General features: G+C 43.9%; 1 protein-coding gene across 2 annotated transcripts in view; it reads left to right on the forward strand.

The window, feature by feature from the left end:
• PRELID2 (PRELI domain containing 2) overlaps window positions 1-21,052 on the forward strand; it is a 712,823-nt gene that overhangs the window by 624,564 nt on the left and 67,207 nt on the right. For both annotated transcript variants that reach the window (XM_069652452.1, XM_069652453.1), the window contains exon 5: window positions 5,216-5,321. In XM_069652452.1, coding sequence (XP_069508553.1) covers window positions 5,216-5,321 — 106 coding nt within the window. The remainder of the gene's footprint in view (window positions 1-5,215; window positions 5,322-21,052) is intronic.

Raw genomic sequence — 21,052 nt, forward strand, 5'->3', positions numbered from 1 at the left:
CAACCCTACCTGCTTATGCACTGTTACCATTTGTTCATTTTACACGTAGTCATTCATCGTATATACATCCTCACATTACCATGGGCCATTAAACTTTCATCGATCTTCAAAATATTTAATTCAGCTATACAGCACCATACCTTTGCCCATTTCTGCATCCTCCTAATCATTCACAAATTCTCCTTTGCTGTCATTCATTAATCAATCATTCATCGCCATGAATTTGAGCCCACAGCCGAACTCTTTAAAATCTGCAAGGATTTGGCCAATCCTGCTGCAGTCTCTACCTCTCCTGTCCCCTTCCAGGCCCTCTGCACGGCCCTGTCTTATCATTTCATCTCTAAAACTCTCTCTTCCTCTCCTCCTCCTCGTCTACTCACTGCTCTTCCTCTGGCCTTCTCTCCTCCCTCCTTCTCTGCCTTTCCCCTTTTCGCGTCTGACCAGGTTTCTAGACAAGTCCGATCTAGGAAAGTCTAGTCAAAACAGGTTCACTCCTGCTCCTCCAAAACCATCAAGGACCACATTGACACCCTGGCACCTGCTCTGGCTGATTTCTGAAACCACTCTTTCGCCACTGGTGGCTTCCCCATCCCACTGAAGCACTCCCTTGTGCACCCTCTTAAGAAACCCTCTGCCATCCCCTCCTGCGTGGCCAGCTATCCCCCAGTCTCCATCACTCCTTTCCCCGGTAGACAACTGGAAAAACTGGCCATCTCCCAGCTAAATCTTCACTCTGAATCTGTTGGCTGTCTCTATGACCATCAGACTGGCTTCGGAGCTGCCAGAAGCACGGAAACTGCTCTCCTGTACATCTGTGATGACCTGCTCTCCAACATTGATTCCAACACCCCCTGTATCCTCCTCTTACTCAATCTCTCTTCTGCCTTTGACACGGTCAACCATGCCATCCTGCTCAACCGTCTCCATGAGCTGGTCAAGTGGCACAGCGAGTAGATCGCTCGCTTTGACATCTGTGCAGAGCCTGCTGACGCAGGTTCGAATCCCGGCAAGGCCAAACTCAGCCTTTCATCCTTCCAAGGTCGATAAATGAGCACCACACACCGTGGGTAATAATAAGCAGCGCTCAGATACCTGAGGGTTCGTAGCGCTATATAAATGCCAAATTATTATTATTATTATGATAACCTGGGTATCATTGATCAGGCCCTGGCTTGGCTGACCTCCTTCCTCTCCGATCGACGCTCCCAGGTCCAACCTAGGCCCTTCCTCTCCTCTATCTCTTTCTCTACCTGTGATGTTCCCCAGGGGTCTAACCTCTCTGCCTGGCTGTTCAACCAATACCTGGCACTTCTTTCCTACAGCATAGCGCTCTCTGCCCCAACTTTCACTGCTAATAGGATGACACTCAAACTCATTTTCAGGCTCCCTTGAGCCACCTCTTTATTGTTTTTATTTATTTTTTGCTATCCTATGTACTGCACTGCCCCCTCTCCATCCACCTGCACTTTTCCTCTGCCCCCCCCCCGTCCCCTGCACTTGCGCGATCTCAATGTCACCTGGCCTAGTAGGATCGCTGTCTGTTTTCCCTCCCTTGCCTCGTCGCGCCTTGAAACACTTGTGTATAGGCACGTTATAACTGCCATATCATATCCTCCCTGCACCACTCTCCGCTTCCTGCGTTCCCCTCAATGTATCCACCACCTGCATATGAGAGAGAGAGAGAGAGAGAGAGAGAGAGAGAGAGAGAGAGATGCAAATCTTTGTCTACTATGGCGTAAACAAGTTCTGCCTCAAAAGCAAGCATAGGCCAAAAACACACACATTAGAGAGGAATACAATGCACACATGCAAAGCTGGAGATCTAATATGTGCCCTTTCATTGAAGGGCGACCCAAAACCAAATGCTTCTTTTACGTAGAAGATGGGCGTGCTAATTGTTGTGGCGTAACTCGGCGCTCAGCGGTGACATAAGACGAGTGGACAGGCAGGTGAGTTCAGAAATGCCTTTATTTTTGCCACAAGACAATGATTTCACGCAGGACACAGATGGAGTATGATGAAGGCTGGCACACCGCCACCCAGGCTGCAGTCAGTTATACGCTACCTTCAGCCAACTGCCACTCTTAGAATGGCCGTTACTGCACGTGCCAACCTAGCCTCCCAGTGCGTGTGCGTGTCTCCCAGCTTTAACACTCATACCTGGTCCCAACACTCATCTTCTAAAATATGTATTTTTTATATTCGCGCACAAGGTGAAAATGTCTGTCAATTGTCATTGTGAATGATTCTCGAGAGGCGAAAGCCCTCTCCTATCCTGCAGAGATACATTGCTGCCATTCACTCTGGAAGGTCGCCTAGAGCATGGGAGAAGAGTTGATGCTCCAAATTGAGGACAATCCTGCCAAAGCTGGGACTTTTGGGCTGCCACTAAAGCTGAGGAGGACAAATCTCTGTCCCCCCTCCTCCCTCTCCTGGATGGAATTATTCCCATGTGTGAATGTTATGCTTGAAGGCACGTTCGGTTGTGCCACTGGCCAGGATAAATCTAATTATTAAACGGTTTCTGTGCTATTGTTGATATTTATTATAATGTAAATGCTCGTTTTGGCATGTGATGCAATAGCAGCATTTCTTATTAGAAACAAGGGACGTGGGTGGGACTTGAAGGGAAAGTGTTGTTGATTTGCAGGAAAAAAGGCACGCCAACATGCCCTGTTCGATTTTGGAGATGCTAGTCCAGCCATGGTTTTAACGTTGCATTCTCTGACTTTTTGTCCTGGATTTATACATGATAAACCCAGGAAAGTGTAACAGTAACAAACATTGGCAAAGCCAACAGTTTGGGCTTTTGCTTAGGTATCTGATAGTAGTTTGCTAGGTTGTGGTATTATGATACTACCTGGCCATAAGATTGCAACCACTGGCAAATGGTGTGATTACATGAACCATATGATAGCAGTGCCTATTTAATACCTATACATAAGCCCCAACTGATTGGTTGTACAAGGAAAAGATAATGAAGTGGTGGAAGGCACAGTTGGTTGAGACGTGTATTACACCATTAGCCATTAACTACTGCAATTAAGCTATTGCCTCTCAGCAGACTGCTTGGAAATAACTGACAGGCTAAAGTTTGAAGTTTCGGATCGATAGATTGAGTTTAAAGAGATCCCACGAGGATTTGTTTTGGTCGGGGAGGGGCATGTAGAGGGTGGGAATAGCCATAGGTTTTAGCATGGTCATGAATGGGTGGGTAAATAACCAAACCCCTACAAGCTGTGTTTGCCCTTGCATGCCATCTCTCATCTAGCTGCACTCTAATGCAATAGTGCATGGCTTAAAGGAATGGTTCGCCCAAACATTTTTATTTCAAAAATAGATGGGCAACATAAAAAAAAAAACGATTGGCATTTTCTTTTCTTCGAAGTCCGTATGTAAAATTTTGAGCAATTCAAGCTCAAAAATTGAAAAAGCAAGCACATGGGCGCATCCATTTTGTGAAATGGCTGCCCGCCTGTGCTGGCTTTTGCGGCACTAATTAAGGAAAAGCCAGCCAGCTGTACTAAACGAAAACTACCACTGGGTGGCTTTTCCTTCATTGGTGCCGGGACTCGGAGGACGCGGACCGGAGACTACAGGCAAAAAAGCTGCAGCTGCACCTCGGTAAGTGCTATTTTTTTTTTTTTTTTAAATAAGTACTAGCTGCGTTTTTTTTTCTAAGTTTTCCGGGCTGGAGGAGCCAGGCTCCTCCGAGCCTGAGAAACTTAGAAAGAAAAACCGCAGCGTTTTCGAACACAACCGTGTTGTGTTTCTGCCTAAATCTGCTTTCCCATTTGGGGCTTTACGGCTCCCTACGGGGAGCCCTAGAGCCCCAAATGGGAAAGCAGATTTAGGCAGAAACACTGCAGCATTTAGCATTGCGGAAAACAACCGCGTAGTGTTTCTGCCTAAATCTGCTTTCCCATTTGGGGCTCTAGGGCTCCCCACGGGGAGCCCTAGAGCCCCAAATGGGAAAGCAGATTTAGGCAGAAACACAGCGGCATGTAAACACAACCGTGTTGTGTTTCTGCCTGCCTTTGCTTTCACTTTGGGTCTCCGGTGCTCTCCTGTGGGAGCACCGGAGACCCAAAGTGATAGCCAAGGCTCGGAGGAGCCTGAGAAACTCAGAAGGAAAAACCGCAGCGTTTTCAAACACATCCGCATTGTGTTTCTGCCTAAATCTGCTTTCCCATTTGGGGCTCTAGGGCTCCCCACAGGGAGCCCTAGAGCCCCAAATGGGAAAGCAGATTTAGGCAGAAACACTGCAGCATGTAAACACAACCGCGTTGTGTTTCTGCCTGCCTTGGCTTTCACTTTGGGTCTCCGGTGCTCCATGGGGGAGCACCGAAGACCCAAAGTGATAGCCACGGCAGGCAGAAACACAACGCGGTTGTGTTTGAAAATGCTGCAGTTTTTCTTTCTGAGTTTCTCAGGCTCCTCCGAGCCGGAGGAGCCTGAGAAACTTATAAAGAAAAACCGCAGCGTTTTCAAACACAATAACGTGGTATTTATGTTTGCGGTCGCTTCAAAAGCTACCGCAAACATAAATACAACGTTTTTAAAGCTGCGGTTTTATTTCTAAGTTTTCCGGGCTCCTCCAGCCCGGAAAACCTAGAAAAAAAAAAACGCAGCTAGTAGTCTCCGGTCCCCGTCCTCCGCATACAGCACCAATGAAGGAAAAGCCACCCAGTAGTAGCTTTTCTTTACTACAGCTGGCTGACTTTTCCTTCATTAGTGCCACCAAAGCGAGCACAGCGGCGGGCATCCATTTCACAAAATGGATGCCCCCATGTGCTATCTTTGAGCTTGAATTGCTCAAAATTCTACATAGGGACTTCGAAAAAAAAAATGGCAATCGTTTTTTTTTTATATTGCCTATCTATTTTTGAAATAAAAAATGTTGGGCGAACCATTCCTTTAAAGAAGCGCCACCTATTAGTCCAAACAAAAAATATGGCCAGCCATAGTGGGGCCCTTCACCCCTTTTCTAAGGAAGATGGGGAACAGGGGAAAAGAACCACCTAAAACAGTACAAAAAAAAAAGTAACAGTGAATTCACTCGTTCAATGAGACCATGAACTCCTCTCACAAGCGACCCCGACCCCTGGCAGTGCCCAGGTGCCAACAACACGGGGTTTCTACTGTTCTTAGTTGAACTTGTGACATCTAGGCATGAAATGTCTCTAATCAAGCATCATTATTTTCTTTGCCACAGGACCGAATTTAAGCAGAAGGGCACAGTTACTGTGCATGGTGCTGGGTTTCTCAACCGCGTCTTTGAAGCTTTTGCGCAAGCGTTTCTCAACCAAGGAGTCAAGAAGGTAAGCTTTGTGTGATTTGTACTAGTTTCTAGTCTTTCCAAGTTGCCCTCATCTGTTTGAAGCTTCCTTGCAGTTTTTACCCTCCCTGAACTATCTTCCACCCTTACCTGCCCCCACCCTCAAATGCCACTTCTCTCTGCTTAAAAGTTACTCTCCCTTCAAGCTCCTGCTGACTTCTCTTTGTTGTGAGGGGATTAGAGGCTTGGCTGATAAACACCCTGGGCAGTTTTGATGCAAGCTCCCGTTTTCTGGCAGTCTGGTTTGGGACCGATCTACTGCTTGTAGCAGATGTAACAGAAGCTTTCCTTCCTCCATTATGTTAACCCAATGTTATAGGCAGAAAACCGGGATGGTGAGGGGTTAGAGACACTGGTTAGCCTTTGGCAAAAATAGAATTGTGGTTCGAAACTAAGATACTCTGAAGGCCCAATAAAAACTCCCACCCTAAATTGGTAGGGCCTGTCACTATGCACAAATAGTGATGACACTTTTTAAATAGAGAATATTGGCCATTTGTTGTGGAGCATACAGGCTTGAGACTCGACTACGATTACATGCTAGAGTTAAGTAATGACAAATTGATGGGAAGGATGTCTGCTTCGCAAACGTGCATAAACAAGCAACTTTAATGTTGTTCTAAGTTTGTTTAAACAGGGCTGGGGCAATATTAGGAGCCTGGGCCTTTCTTGTTGGCATGAGTTCATTGGTCCTATAACATTTTAGACTAGCTGTGTTTAATGTAGTATTTTCTGATGTTCTTGTATGGTTGTGATTCGCGTACAGAATGACTCTCCTGGATTGCCAGTCCTGGAAAAGATTCAATCAAACAATTTCCCAGAAACTATGAATCTGTGTGAAATGTTTCCTTTTTTGAGACAAAGGAACGGGTTGACTAATAAAGTCTGCAGAACCACATTTTAAAGGCAGTTTAAGTGCTTTGTGCCCTGAGAGGCCTTTCTATTCAGACCCAACTCTACAAAAGTCCATTAACCTCCAAACCACTGCCCCTTGCAGAGCAATATTTGTGAAAGATTTGATTAGGAGAAATTGCCATCAGACAGTTTTGGGGATAAGAGTCATCAAGTTCTGCAATATTGTCCCACTGGCAAGTGATCAGCAATGTTGATAGCAGGCAATGGATTACCGATATTAGCCTCAGGGAATTTTCAGCAATAACCACTACAATGGAGGCTTTATAGCAATGCTGATAAGCAAGTTATGGGATTTGCTGTACTTGTCAAATGGCAGAGGATAAACAGTAATGAATAGACAAGAGATGGCAATATTTATTTTAGGAGGCATCATATATAAAGACCATCAAACTGGATAAGACTTAAAGATCTAATACAGCATTACAATTAATTACACAGCAGACACTGTGTAGAGAACCACCAGTTTATTATGATTTTCTGCAATGCAGCAAAAAATACAAACTTGGTCTGTTCTGTTAGAAGTATCGCAAAATCTGTCGTATAGTGAATGGAGGAAGGAGTGGAGGGGGCTAAATGATAATGAGGGAGTGGTGAGCAAAGAGCAAAACAAGTACCGGGAAATAGACTAGGAGTGGTGTGAGTAAGGTGCAAAGGCACTTTCCAACGCGTCACATACTTGTACCAGGCCCACTGCACATAATTATCTGCAACCAATGTACAAGGCACATTGAAATCTGTCTTGGTGGAAATGGCATAGGAATTAGTATGGCCATGGGGCTGTCAAAGGGTGGGGTAAATAACCAAACAGCCACAAGCTGTGTCTCCCTACTTGCATTCCATTTCCTACTCCAATGCGATAGTTTTGGTTTATGATGAAGATGGGTTGCAGCGCGTATGCTCGCCCTCCTTTCCCTCTCGCTTGTGTAACCCCACCAAATGAAAGTTTAAATTGTAACCTCATCTTTGTCGCGGTATGTTTATGGGTTTTGTCATGTACAGAGCCACAGACGCTTAAACTTCATGGAAACAATGTAATCAAAAGATAAGATTTGTTCAGATTATGCACCATGTTAGTGGGAAGTACAAGTAAATCACTTGTATACCCTAGAACCCAATATCTGTGGTTGGTTTGCTGTATTTTAAATACATTATAACTACATGCATGGCATATGTAAATCCTTCAATGAGGCACGCAAACCAACCCTGTGCTCCATAGCCTGCAAGCTCAATGGCTTAAGAAAAAAGCACTGGACCAGCCACAATACGTTCATTGTTGAGAGCGAGGACCCAAAGTGGAGGCTAGCTGTGCTTCCTTGGAAGTACTGTGCCATAGAAAGAAAATGGGAAATCTGAGGAATTGCTAATGACAAGGCAACTTGGACCATTCATATGGGTTCTTTTTTCTACGTTCCTAACAGAATAGTTCAGGAGTGAGGTACCGGGAGGAGGGGCAGCTGCATTAGAGCCAAGTGCTTGTGGTAGTTCTGGCTGTTGCAGCCACAAAGCACCCAGCCCTGCTGTGGGGTGGGGGGCGAGGACACGTTACCCAATGTTGAGCTTCATAAATATGCATATATAGTTTGTTGTTCTTCGAGTATAAGTAGCTTGGATAGACTCCTGGATCGGTAGTTATAGTCACAAATGACCCTGCTATTCCATTTTCAAGAGTCTTCAATGCGCAAACAGTAGGCAATGGCTTGTAGCCTCTTCTGCATGAAGCATTGCCTATTTAAATAGCCCCATGCTCTGTTAAATCATATTAATACAATTCTGCATCATTTTGCAGCCAATCATATACTTTTTGTTAACATCCTTCAATTTTTAGTGCTCCTTTTGTTTTAGTCCAAACACTAAATCACATTCGAACCCTTTCCTGGGCCTCAGCTGATGGTCCAGTGTTTATGGGATCATTTATCCTAACCTTAAAGTCCTAACGTTTGGGCATATTCGAACCATAACTCAAACCACCGAAAACTGAAAACCTCTTGCCCAAATGTTTTACCCTCTTATTAGCCTCTCCTACTAGTACTTCAAATGCGTGACTTCTTGTACTTTTAGTCTATAGGAAATTGAGTTCCAGTGTGTCCAGGATGAGGAGACTTTGGAAAAGGCACATTAACATTGCTGATAAGGTTTCTTCACGCGTCGCCGTGTGTTTTAAAGATGATGCCCTTCAGTTCATGGGTTGAATTTCTCTTAGGTCGAGTAGATCAGCTTAATCACTAGCCCTTCAGGTCTGGCAGGATTTGGAAGATTATTTTATTTTAAGCCCTGTAATATTTTCAAATAATGGATTGCAGCACTGGAAGATGGAGGGGGTTTGTTTCAGTTTGCACAGTTTAGATGAGTGTGCAAAGACGGGATTAGAACATGGTCCCCTGGTTCTGCAGTAGATAATTTTGATAATACACCCTCGCATATTCCCTTTGCTTACTGCACCATGGACGAAGCTGTTTGTTCACGAGCCCCTTTCCACCTTCCACCTGCACCCAGCCTGCCTCTGTGTATGTCTAATTCCCATTCAGTCTCAAAACTGTGTCCCTACTGTGTAAACATGAAGGTGGTTGCACCCTGATTGGCAGTTCCAAACCTACAGACGTTTATTTAATCCAACATTGGTCAGTATTCCAGCACGCTTTTCACAGTCTGCACGAATAAGACACATTGACTTGCAAAGTACAATGATCCCTTTTTTAAATCCCAGGGCTGACGAGAGAGTAAAATGCTTGGAGGCTGGATTCCAACATGGAAAAAGGCAAAGCCAGTAAGTCAAGCACATAAGATCCATCACATAATTCCTTTACACATATATAGTCAATATTTACAATCTTCCTAATGGAATACTCAGTAGCCAAAACACTTTCGCGATGAGCCACATTTTAACCCAACCAACTTGCCTGGGATAGCCAGGAAGAAATTGATCTAAGGTGTCAGAAGAATGAACAAACTTGTGTTAGTAGCAGAGTTGTGAAACAAAACTGCAAAAAAGGATACCTTTAATATGAAGAATGGAGAGAGGCTCCCAGTTTCAGACACTTATGAGCTAGTGACATTATTTGGTGGTGTGCTGGTTTTGACAAATCAGCTTCCACTGCAGTTGCATTCATCTTACTTTACTTTTGGCTCACAAACAAGTACGATAGTAACACAGGGGTGGCATCAACTTTGCTATGGAACACGCAAAGTGTATCCCTCCTCCCCCTCCCAGAGACCCTCACTTGCGATGTCCAACACAGAGCTCATGCTTTGATTGACCATGGGAATTGAACGATGCATCGTTGTTTAGTAAAATCAGTCTTGGAATGATAGTTTGAATCAGATTTTCGTTTTATAATCTGATTTTATATTCCGAAACGAGGCACAAAGTGGAGACCATTACCCAATGAGAGCAGCAGCTCTGCAGTGTACACACTATTAAGCTTAACAATAGTATCTTTGTTTTATCCGAGTTTGTTTCTTGTGCATTTTTCTCTTTGATCACTGCATTGCTGGGTTCGCCTCGTTTTTGAAGCCCTTTTATCTGTTTATTTTGCCCTCCCATATACATCTTTGATACTTAATTTGGTACATTATTGGATTGCAAAAGCTTTCCACTGTGAACTACTTGTTTACAGCAAAACTGGACAATTGGGTAAACCCCATAAACCACAAAAGACTGCATTGCAAAGCATGATCACGAAATTCTGAAGTCCCATGCCATCATACAGCCACATACTTTGTTCCAGAGTGTGGGTGTCGGTTCTGTATATTGCTAGTCGTATACTCTTTTATGTGACTGTATTATAAGTGCAATGATAGTGTAGAGAATTAGCTTTGAGATTGCACAGGTCCGGAGCAGGAAGATGGCTTCCAGGTGTGGCAGAGGCCAGCTAGTTGATGCGTTGCTACCCACACCTACTTACTACTGTACCGCTGCAAGTGTCTTGCAGCTCATCATGTTGCTTGGCCAGCAGGCGGTTGAACTTGGTTCTAATGTAGACGTGCCAGGTACAAGGGAAGTGATGGTGTATGTCGAATTGGGATACTGCCTGCGCGTGGGTGGCTGACTGTTCATGCTATTGGAGGAGTCATTCAACAAACCAGCTCCATCAGCAGTTTCTGTGCGAGATGAAGAACCACAAAAACCCATTGAATAATACTTTTTATCTTTTAGCAAGAGGCTATAATGCTGCAGGAAGGGCTTCTTGGAAGAAGCATAGATTATTTACATCAAGTATCTCTTGCCTATGGATAAAGACAGGAGGCAATGACTCAATCCTACTGCAAGGAATCACCATCCAAGTCACACAACTCAATTACTTGTTGACATTTTTTTGAACTAAAGGAAGAAGGGATTCCCCAAAATGAGAGAATTTTGTCCATTGTTTAGGGAGGCTTTTCCTTAAATTTCAGGGAGACTTCAAGTAGGCTTTTGCATGGCATTTAGAACATTGCGAGTCAAGTATCCCAAAAGAGTGCCCAAGACTGACATTACATTTTTTTTTTAAATGAAAAGCTCCTATACATTTCAAGGAAAAGGTAGTCCGTAACATTACCAGAGATGATTATCTACTAGAAGATAGAAGCCCACAACCATAGATAATGTAGTGGCAAAGGAAATGACAAGCGCTGGAGATTCCCTGAAGGCTTGGGACGGCATCATTTCATCTTCAGCGATCAGTGTGTCAAAAAAAAGTAGTTAAAAGTATAGAGTACTTTCCTCGGGCCAAAGGAGGAATGGATGCCATTGTTTCTAAATTTGTCAATGTAGGACCTGGAGTGATTAGCCTTACATGTCGGCTCTCTATGAAAAAATAAAAATGTTGATTTTTGTTTTTCTTTGTTTTTTCTGGAGGTCCGGTTGTTTGGGACTTCTTTCCATGCAAATCTACTTCATGGCTTCAAATGATCTACTAGGTGGGGTCAGGTAGGGTGGGTGAGAGGAAGAGAGTAGCTGATTGCACTTTGTAGTGGGTTAAGGATTTAGATGAAATTCAAGTGCTAGAACCGTGGCAAAGGGTAATTTAAGAGTGGTGTCAGGGCCTCAATTATATGAGGAAGGAACAGTTACTTACCTGTAAATCCTATTCTCTAGCATTGGTATATTTCATCGATTCCCCTGCTGTTTGAATATTCTCCTGAAAGTATGGACAGACTTCCACGTAGCTGCCTTTCAGATGTTGAGCAGGGGAACACAGGACAGGAACACCGTAGTGGAAGCCACAACCCTTCTTGAGTGTGCTCTTTGCCTTCCTGGAAGGGGCCTGTCGGCCATAAGAGGATAGTGTGAAATACACACTGATGGCCATTTCGAAATAGATGATGTTGAAAGGGCATTGCCCTTGCCAGAAGGTCTGAAAGCCGCAAACAGTTCTGATGATTTGTGAGACTCCTTAGTGTGAGCCACACAGAACTTGCGGGCTTGGGCAATATCCAGGGAATGCAAAGATCCCTCTGCAGGGGATGAGGGAGAGCCAAAGAACACAAGCATAATCAATGATTCATTAGAGTGGAATGAAGAAGGGAGCCTTCGGCATGAAGGGAGGGTTTGTGCAATGGACCTCCTTAGACTGGGAGAGGGCCTCTAGTTCGCCTACCCGTTTGGCAGAAGTATTGGCAACTAGGAAAGTGACACTGTGCAGAGACTCAAAAGGAGGGCCTATTAGCTTTGAGAGGACCACATTGAGTTCCCAAGATGGAGCAGGGGCTCGATAGGGGGAAAACGGTCCCTTGAGAAATTATTTCACCAACCTGTAGGACCAAAGAGAAACAGTGCCTGGGGAATGCCTGTAGGGTAAAATAGCTACTAAATGCACCTTGATTGAAATGTGTGCTAAACCATCAATGGCCAAGGATGGGAGGTATGGCAAGACGTCTGCTGCCTGAACGTGCAACGGATCCAGACGTTGATATGTACACCAGACAGTGAAGCGCTTCCATTTGCTTTTGTAACATAAGTGTAGATGGTGCTCATGCCATGGCAAAGATGTCTCGGCAGTCTGGAGGTAGCGGGCTGCAGGAGTCAGGCCGTCAAGTTTAGGGATGCTGGGTCGTGGTGTAGGACAGACCCGCCGTCTCTGTAGAGGAGGTCGGATAGCGGGTGCAAACCTGATGCAGGAGGCCACTGACAGGTGAAGCAGGTAGAATACCACATTTCCTGTGGCCACTAGGATCATCAGGCAGTATTTCTCCTTGAGTGCACTGAGGCGTCGGGCTTAAGCGGAATCTGGGGAGAGTGAAGCACCACAGAGAATAATTCCTTCCCACAATAGCACATCCCCTCTGCTCCCCGTATGATCGCAAACTTTGTGCATTTCTTGTTGGTCGCTGATGCAAACAGGTAGATTTCTGGCATGCCCCATCTGGTCTTGGTGAAGTTCCCAATTCATGGCAGGATCGGAGTTCCCTGCTGAGGGAGTCCGCTATCATATTGTGGATCTCTGGTAGATGGAAGGGAATCGGGAACATCCTGTGCGTCTGTGTCCTCAACCATAATGCTTGGGCTTCCGCTAGCATAATTGGTTAGCGGGTCCCCCCATGCTTGCAAATATAGAACATGGTAGTGGTGTTGTCCGTGCCCAATCTTCACTCTTCTCAGAGGAGGGGGAAGGGTCATTGGTAGCAAACCTTAGTAACTGGGATGAACTGCTGCAGCTAAAGAAAAGATTGATACGTACTGAGCTGCACGGTTCTATAATGATTGAATACTTGAGATCAGGGACTCTCCCACAGGGTTTAGTGGTACTTAACGAGCCCCGCTTGTTCTTGGATAATAAGGACTTCATTATCCAATGGAGTTACATAGTGAATAAGTGCGGCTGGGATTGGACAATATTAATTATCGATACAGCCCGAGAAATGACTATCAAAATATCGGGCGATCTCGATAAAATGGAAGAGGAAATAAAATAAACTGGTGCCCCTCGAAACCTACAAAAAACAAATAGAGGAAATTATGAAGGAGATTACGGATTTCAAAGATTATTGTACTCAGGACCGCATAGCTAGAATGAAAAAAGACCTACTACAATTCTCACACGAAAATGCATTTTGGTACACGAAGGAAGGCTACGATCCCTTTGCAGGACAGCAACAAGGAGGACAGAAACAAGGAGGACGGGGACAGGTGAGTTTCGGGAACACCTCGTTCAGCTCTGGTAGTTCGAGTAACAACAGCTTTACCCACCAAAGAGGTTATAAATGCTCCCGGAACCATGGAAGGAACCAAAGAAGGGCTGGGAGAAATACACGGAATAGGCGGAACTTCTATTCCAGTAACCAAGGCAGCACAAGTGGAGCTCCGCCACAACAGCAACAAGGTTTTTTAGAACAGCGCCAAGATCTGGACAACTGGGACGAGGCCCTGAGGTTGCTTCGCAGCAACATAACCTATTAGTGAATTTATCTTTCGATTCTCCGAATGCAGAAGTGTCCATGATAAATAAAGGTTTCGGTTTCGTCCCTACTGTTCATTACGACAAATTCAGAACGCATGTCGAAATTGAACAACTGCTACGTAAAATACATCTACAGCAATTCTTTTATCAAAACACTTTTGATGATCAGAATAATGAAAGTGGGTTCAGAAACAAATCCACCTTCAATCGCCCGGCTGGTAACCGCACTCTTGAGGCCGTAGTGTTTACTAAGAGAATTTTGCACGACTTACAAAATCTGAATAACTCTGAAAAAAGCAGCTGTGAGAAGTCTAGCTACCAACCCTGAGGTTATCCTACGAAAAGCCAATAAGGGGGGGTGCTATAGTTATGATGAACCGACAAGACTATGTAACCGAATGCAATCGTCAATTGGAAGATGGAGAATTCTATCAACCGATCACAGAAGATCCGACAGATTATCTCTACTGATTATAACTTAAGTGGAAAAGGCATTGTTGAGGGGATGGATTTGTAAACAAGATAGCGATTACTTAGTGGTAAAAAATCCAACTATACCGAAGTTTTACATCCTCCCTAAAATTCATAAGGCATTGGTGAACCCACCGGGACGTGTGATAGTTTCAGGAACAGGAGCACTCTTAGAACCATTGTCTAAGTTTGCGGACAGTAATTTGAAACCTTTTGTGTCGACCATGTACTCTTTTGTACAAGATACCACCGAAATCATCAATATGGTTGAAGATATGCAGTTTGATCCAACTAAACAACTGCTAGTGAGTTTAGACATTGTGTCTCTCTACACTTGCATACCATAGCAAGAAACTCTACAGGTGTTAGAGGAGATCCTGCTTACTAAATGGACAGAGGGCAAGACACCAAATAGCTTTATTTTATGGTGTGCTGAGATGGCTTTGACCGAAAAGTATTTCTGTTTCAACGTCCAGTTATATCATCAGTCCCATGGCACAGCAATGGGGTAGTCTGTGGCCCCTTCAGCAGAAAATTTGTTTGTTGAAAGTTTTAAACGGCAAGTCATTTATAGGCCCACAAATCCCTATTTTTCGAAATTGGGTTTGTGGCGTCGCTATATTGATGATATCCTGATTGTGTGGAATGGTTACGCTTCTTTGTTTAGTGAATTCAAGGAGTGGATCAACTGCCAGAACCGGTACCTCAAGTTTACTTCCACACAAAGTAATAAGGCAATCAATTTCTTAGATATTAAAATTTGGGCGAATACTGGTTTAAACATCCTTCAAGTGAAACCATTCCACAAACCTACTGACCGCAACTCCCTCCTGATCTTCGATAGTTGCCATCCACGACACACCAGGAAGAATCTGCCATTCGGCCAATTTTTGCGCCTGAAACAGAATAGTTCCATGCAAGAAATGATTCTATCTGAAGCTAAAAACTTGAGTTCTAAATTGCACACCAGACAATATCCGAAGAAAATAATCGGACGGGTACTTAAAACATCTAAGAATAACAACCGTGAAGCACTTCTGAAATATCGTGACAGAACAAAAGCGAAGAAAAGTTTAGTTTTTGTCAGTAAATACACTCCTTTAGCTAACCAAGTTGTTAAGATCATTAGAAAAAAACAGGCATATTTTGACAGATGCAGAGTGTCCAGTCGAACCCCACTTTATGCCTTCAAAAGAGGACCTAATTTAAAAGATCTCTTGACGAAAAATGACATCTCTAGAAGCGCCCAACAGAAGAGTGTTAACGTGCTGTGGGGAATGCCAAGAATGTTAAGACATGCACCCTGTGGATGGCCGATGCTGGTCTTTAGATCGCAAGTCTACTCTGAAGACGTGTCTACAGATCCATTTGAAGGTGTTAACTAAAAAATACCATCACAATGAGCCAACAGCAGGACAGGAGATTTTCTACTCCTTTATGTTTAGGCGTGCTCAATAGTGAACAACATTATTAATGGCTGTTTTTCCATGCTGTTTTCACCTAAGGTTTATGAAGAAGTGTTTGAGTGTGAAGACCTTTGTCGTAAAAATTGTGTTTTTTTCTCCTGAAGAAGTTCTTATAATGCAGCTACTGTAGTAAAAAGAACGAAACATGTCAGGTGTTTTATGGTGATGTATAGATGACAACACGTTGCACTGTATTATTGATTCAAACAGAACCTCGAGATTGTATTTACGAGGATTTGTCTACTGAAGACATTGGATGCCTTTCGAAAGTAACCTGTAAACTAGGTACTGTCTTTTGTGTTCGACAGAAGTGTTTGACATTTCACAGGGTCTCTGTTAGCTTTAGATAGTAAGTGGGAGAGTGATTATTTCCACTGGAGGGTTTTCTTAATTATTTTTTAAGAGTCAGCAAGTTAGATATTAGATCGAATTGCACTTAGGGTGATTGAAAAAAAGAAAAAAGCTTCATTTTATGGCAGAAATTATTCTGTGTTGGTGTTTTAAAAAAAATTGGTACGAATTTGTATTTTTATATATATATATCAATTTCTTAAAGATTTCTAATTAATCGAGTGATTGTGTATGTGAGATTGATTGTAGTGTTGAAATGGTATAAAGGACTGCGTTTTCATTCCCTAAAGGGACAACAGCATGGTGGCAACGGGATTCCTTAGTTCAGAAGCAGTTGCAAGCCAAGTATTTGGGAAGAATCCCGGGGCTGTTTAAACTTTCCCCACTGTCTTTCATTGGACCTTTGGTGTTGTCCGTGAAGATACGAACCACTTGTTTTTGCAGCAGAGGCTTAAAGGACTTCAGGGCCCAGAGCACCGCTCGAAGCTCTAGGACACATGTGTGGAGACTTTTTTTCTCAGATCCAATATAGGCCTCCCGACTTCTTCCTTACCAGAAAGTATTTGGAGTACACGTCAGCCCCCCGCAGATGCACTGGTACAATTTTGATTGCTCCCTTTGTCAGAACGGACAGCACCTCCTACAGGAGTTTTTCTGCCTTTGGAACAGGAGGCATTGAGGGGAGTGACCCAATAAACTCTGGAATATGGACTTGTTGAAGGATGTATTATACCCATTCGTCGGTGGTGATGGACTTCCACTATGTGACGGTTAGTGAGCCACCCTCCTACTGGGGCATTGAAGTGGGGGGTCTGAGCTGGAGACTGGTGAGGCTTGTTTTGGCACTTGGCTTCTGGAGGAAATGCTGCGTCGTTGCTGGTTCCATGATACGCTTGTGATCTCTCATTGTAACTCTCTTGGGCATTGCTTCAGCAGGATGTCTGCGGACAGTAGAAAGATCTGTAATCCCTCAAAGTCCTTGGAAATCTTGATTTCTTTGAACAAAAGGACTGGCTTGGAGAGTACTCCAAGAACGAGCAGTATACCTATCTGCCTTGATTACCTGTAGGGTCTCATCCACCTTTTTGCAAAATAAATCAATGGTGTTGAGGCATGCCCACCACCTTCAACTACTTCAGGTGGTTGGTGGCTTTGAGCCAACCTTGACGAAGTAGCACAGCCCCATTACCCATCTTGCGGAATCCTGAGTCTATGTCCCTGTTAAGGCAGCTAAAAGTTGGAACTCATTGCCTCAGGAGCTGAGAGCAGACCAATCCTACTTACATTTCAGGAAAAATTTAATAAAACATATCACTGCTACGGATCCTTAGTCTCCCACCACCTTTAGAGGACTTGCCCACCTCCTTAGCGACTTGGTCATCCTTCAGTAACAGCGGACGACTGTACATTTATCCTCTGTACATTGCCTACTGATCATTTATTTATTTCATTGGTTATTCTTTTCTTCGTCTTATCTTGTACATTGTATATATATACTGTATTCATGTAAAAACTGTATATCTTGCTATTATGTAAATTTTGTAACCTATGTATACGCAACTATGTAAGTCTTGCATCTCCATATCACTGCGCCCTCTTACTCGCGAGTCTGGTGCGCTTAACAAATGATTAAACAAACAAACACAGCAATTGAGATGGCATGATCTGACGCAACTTTCCTTTCATGCAGAAGTACACGCGCCTCCTCTTGCTAATCGTCAGGTAGAAAGTCAAGTGTTTTGGACACAGGTTATACCAGAGCTCACAGTCCTAGCGGGAGAATTGACATAGAGTTTGCTGCTTTGATGGTTGAAGCAGCCATAGAAATGACCCCCTTGCCTAATGCGTCCAATTGCTTGCCTTCTTTGTCTGGGGGGCACCATCCAAGGGGATGAAGGGTTTGCACAGCGCTTTTGGGAGGCTGCAGGGATGACCGAGTCGAGGCTGTGTGCAGAAGGATTTAGGTGCGGAATCCGGGACCTTATACGTCCTTCTCGAAGCAATCTTTCGTGGGCAGTGCTGAGAACATATTCCTCATCACCAGATGGCCGTCCACCTAAATATCATTTAGCACACGGATGGCTACTACTGGCTTCCTGGTGGACACCCGTCTTTGATAAAGGAAACCCTCCTTTTCTTTTAATCTGGCAGAAAATAAAATAATTTCACTGCCCGCAACATGAGAGCATGAAAAGAGCCAAACTCGTCTAGTGGGGTATCTCTTGGGGGTAGATCCGTGGACTTGTCACCTGGCAACAGATCTTCAAATTTGTCAGTGTGTGAAGAACCATCGGGCTAGTCCTCTGCATTGGTATCTGTATCTTTTGAGGGTGGCTGGTGGCAGAAGCATAGCCAGTCGAGAGAGCCTCGAAAGGTGGTGCAAGAACCAAGCCACCTTCCACAGGAAAAGCACAAGGCTGAAAGGAAGGAGGAAACTGTGGCACTGGGAACTGTTGCTGAAGCTCTAAAATCAGCGTTTGTAGCGTTGACAAAATATCCATAGATCTGTCCTTTGAGCCTAAGGGAGTAGGGACCTGGACAGTTTTGGAAAGTGTCGGTTTGGACAGGCATCTGCATAGAACTTGTACTGTGAAGAAGGTTCCAGATGAGCAGGCACTTGCTTAGGCGGATCTAGTGGTGGTGGAGTGGTGGTGGTGGTGGTGGAAGCACACTGCCTTCATCATGTTCAGGAAGCACCCCTTCCTGTAGGTCTATTTCAGAGTAAGCTCGCTGTTGTAGCAGCTGTTCAGAGAGGCCTATGGCCAGTTAGGGAACAGCAGGAGGTGCATAAGGGGCCAGTGAAAACAATCAGACCATCCACTAATAGCAATCCCGCAAAATACTGCGAAAACTGCATTTTTTTAAAAAAAAAAAGTCGAAAAAGTGAAGTTTTTGCAACATCTGCAAAAAAATGAAAGTTTTGCAAAAAAAGTCTATTTAAAAAATAATCAAATAATGAATGGGCACAATTAATGAAATGCCCTAGCACATCTCACCTCTTTGGGGAGCAGAAGAAATTGACTACTTGGTGTGCATAATAGATCTAAAGTAGCTATTGCCATACTTTTTTTTATTTTAAAGAAAGCAGTGGTAGTAGTCTTGTACCAGTCTGGCTAAGCAGGGTGTTGACTGATGGTTCAGCAAAAGTGTATCTTTAGTGTACTCTATGCACTGTGGCTGATCAGGAGGAGGATGCAGCTTCTCGGAGGACATTTGCAAGGTGTATTAAACAATAGTATGAATGCCTAACTATCCCTAACACTATGGGGTGTTCCCTACCTATATGAATAACTAAGGTCATCGTCAGTCGTCTGCGAATGTCCAAAAAGAATGTCCGCTGTCCAAAAAAACAATGCTAACTGACCCTACCACTAACTTACGAAGGTCAGGAGAATTAATCCCTTCTGATAGGTGTTTCATACACTCTTCTTCTTAATCTTGAGTTTCCTGGTCAATATGTAACTTTCAAATAGTCTTTCTTGAAATTTCTTATAAGGTTGTGTAGCTCGATCATGAGTCTCTGAACGGTACTTTCCCAATTGGAAAAGGCTTTCCTTAATTCTCGTCTAATTTTTAGTTCAATCTTAAGGGGTAAAGTGTAGTTTCCCAGATGATTCTGGTTTCCTGGAGACTTATAGTTCAGCCCTTCCTGGTCTATTTTGTCTTGTAGTTTACTTATCATAGAGGTTTCAGGCTTTCAGTGTATCATATTCTTTCTCCCTTGTATTCCACTTTTTAGCTCTTATCGCAGGGTAATCTTTCTCCTCTTCCCATGGTAGTTGTGTCCTTGTCTTATTTATCTCACTCTCGGGGATGTCTATTATTCTCTTCCGTTCCTTACAGCAGGTCAAGTTTCTTAAATTTACTTACTTCCAAGCCTTTCTCATTTCAACTGACGAGTTTCTCCCTGTATTTCTATTATAGCGATCTCCCTTCCAGGTACGTTTATTTTCCTCTTTCTTCCCTTAAAGCAGTTGAAATGTTTTAACTTTGTTTCCCAGCTTTTCTACTTTTCACTGGGTGAGTTTTTAGGAGCATGTAATGAGTCACATTTAGTTTACTCTTCCTCCCGGGTTCCCCATTACCTTCCTTATTGGCAGGGAATATCGGCAGGATTTTTCTGGCCCAGGGACCTACTTTGGTTCTCCATCTAGTATCTTCTTGCTTTAACCAGCATCCTTGTCTGATGTTTCTTGTTCCTTCTCGGTATCGTAAAAGGGTGCCATGCAGTTTGCTGTGGCTTCCCCCAGGTCTTAACAGCGTAGTTGTATGCGCAGCCTGCCCACCATGGTGATTACATGATCACATCATCACCAGATCTCTGAATTCAGTCGCCTCTGGTTTCTGCTTCTTCCGCACATTGTACTTCCAGCAATTGCTTTGATGGATCTAAGCAAGTATGGGTCTTGCGGGCTTCGTGTCCTTCTGCGGCTCTGCCTCCTGCTGGTGTAAAGCTACAAGGGGACCTCCCCTGCTTCAATATGTGTTCCTCTCTCCTTCCTCCTTCGTGTGACGAGTACGCGTCTTTTATCTTACTAGTCGCACTGGATTGGAGATTTCCGTTTAAAGGGAAAACCTATTTTTCTTCCTGATGACAGTAAATTTTAACTCTCTTCAGTTAAGTCTTTGTACTCAAAGTATTTGACATGTTAGATAGTCCCATGTATGCCATCAATTGTGTTGGCTTTGGGAGTTCCTCACAGGAATGGGAGTCCTTGTCCCCTAAGGGTGAGTCTCTCTCGGTGAGGTCACTCTTTTCTCAACCCCTATGGGAGGGTGTTGTCGAGCGGGCTCACCTCCCTAGCCTCATGCGGGTGGGTGTTAGGAACGATTCCTCTTAAATGCACCTTTCCTTCCATTTCTATGGACCCCCAAACTTTTTGATTTTATTTTTGAATCTGACCTATTCTTTTTATAGTGCATTGATTGAAGCCTAAAGTTTCACTACACTGGCTTTTGCTAATCTGTTATGGGGAAACTGACATGTCCTTCAGGCTGTCCGTACTGGGAAACATTGTTTCCCCTAGCCTTGTTACTGTGTTACTACTTTTAGTAACTTGTTATCACTTGTGGTAACTTTTTATCATTGTGCAAAGCATCTTATTTATTTATTCGCATTTATAGAGCGCACATCA

The sequence above is a fragment of the Ambystoma mexicanum genome, chromosome 3p, assembly GCF_040938575.1.
Source record: "Ambystoma mexicanum isolate Mex_15411 chromosome 3p, UKY_AmexF1_1, whole genome shotgun sequence".
NCBI classification, from domain to species: domain Eukaryota; kingdom Metazoa; phylum Chordata; class Amphibia; order Caudata; family Ambystomatidae; genus Ambystoma; species Ambystoma mexicanum.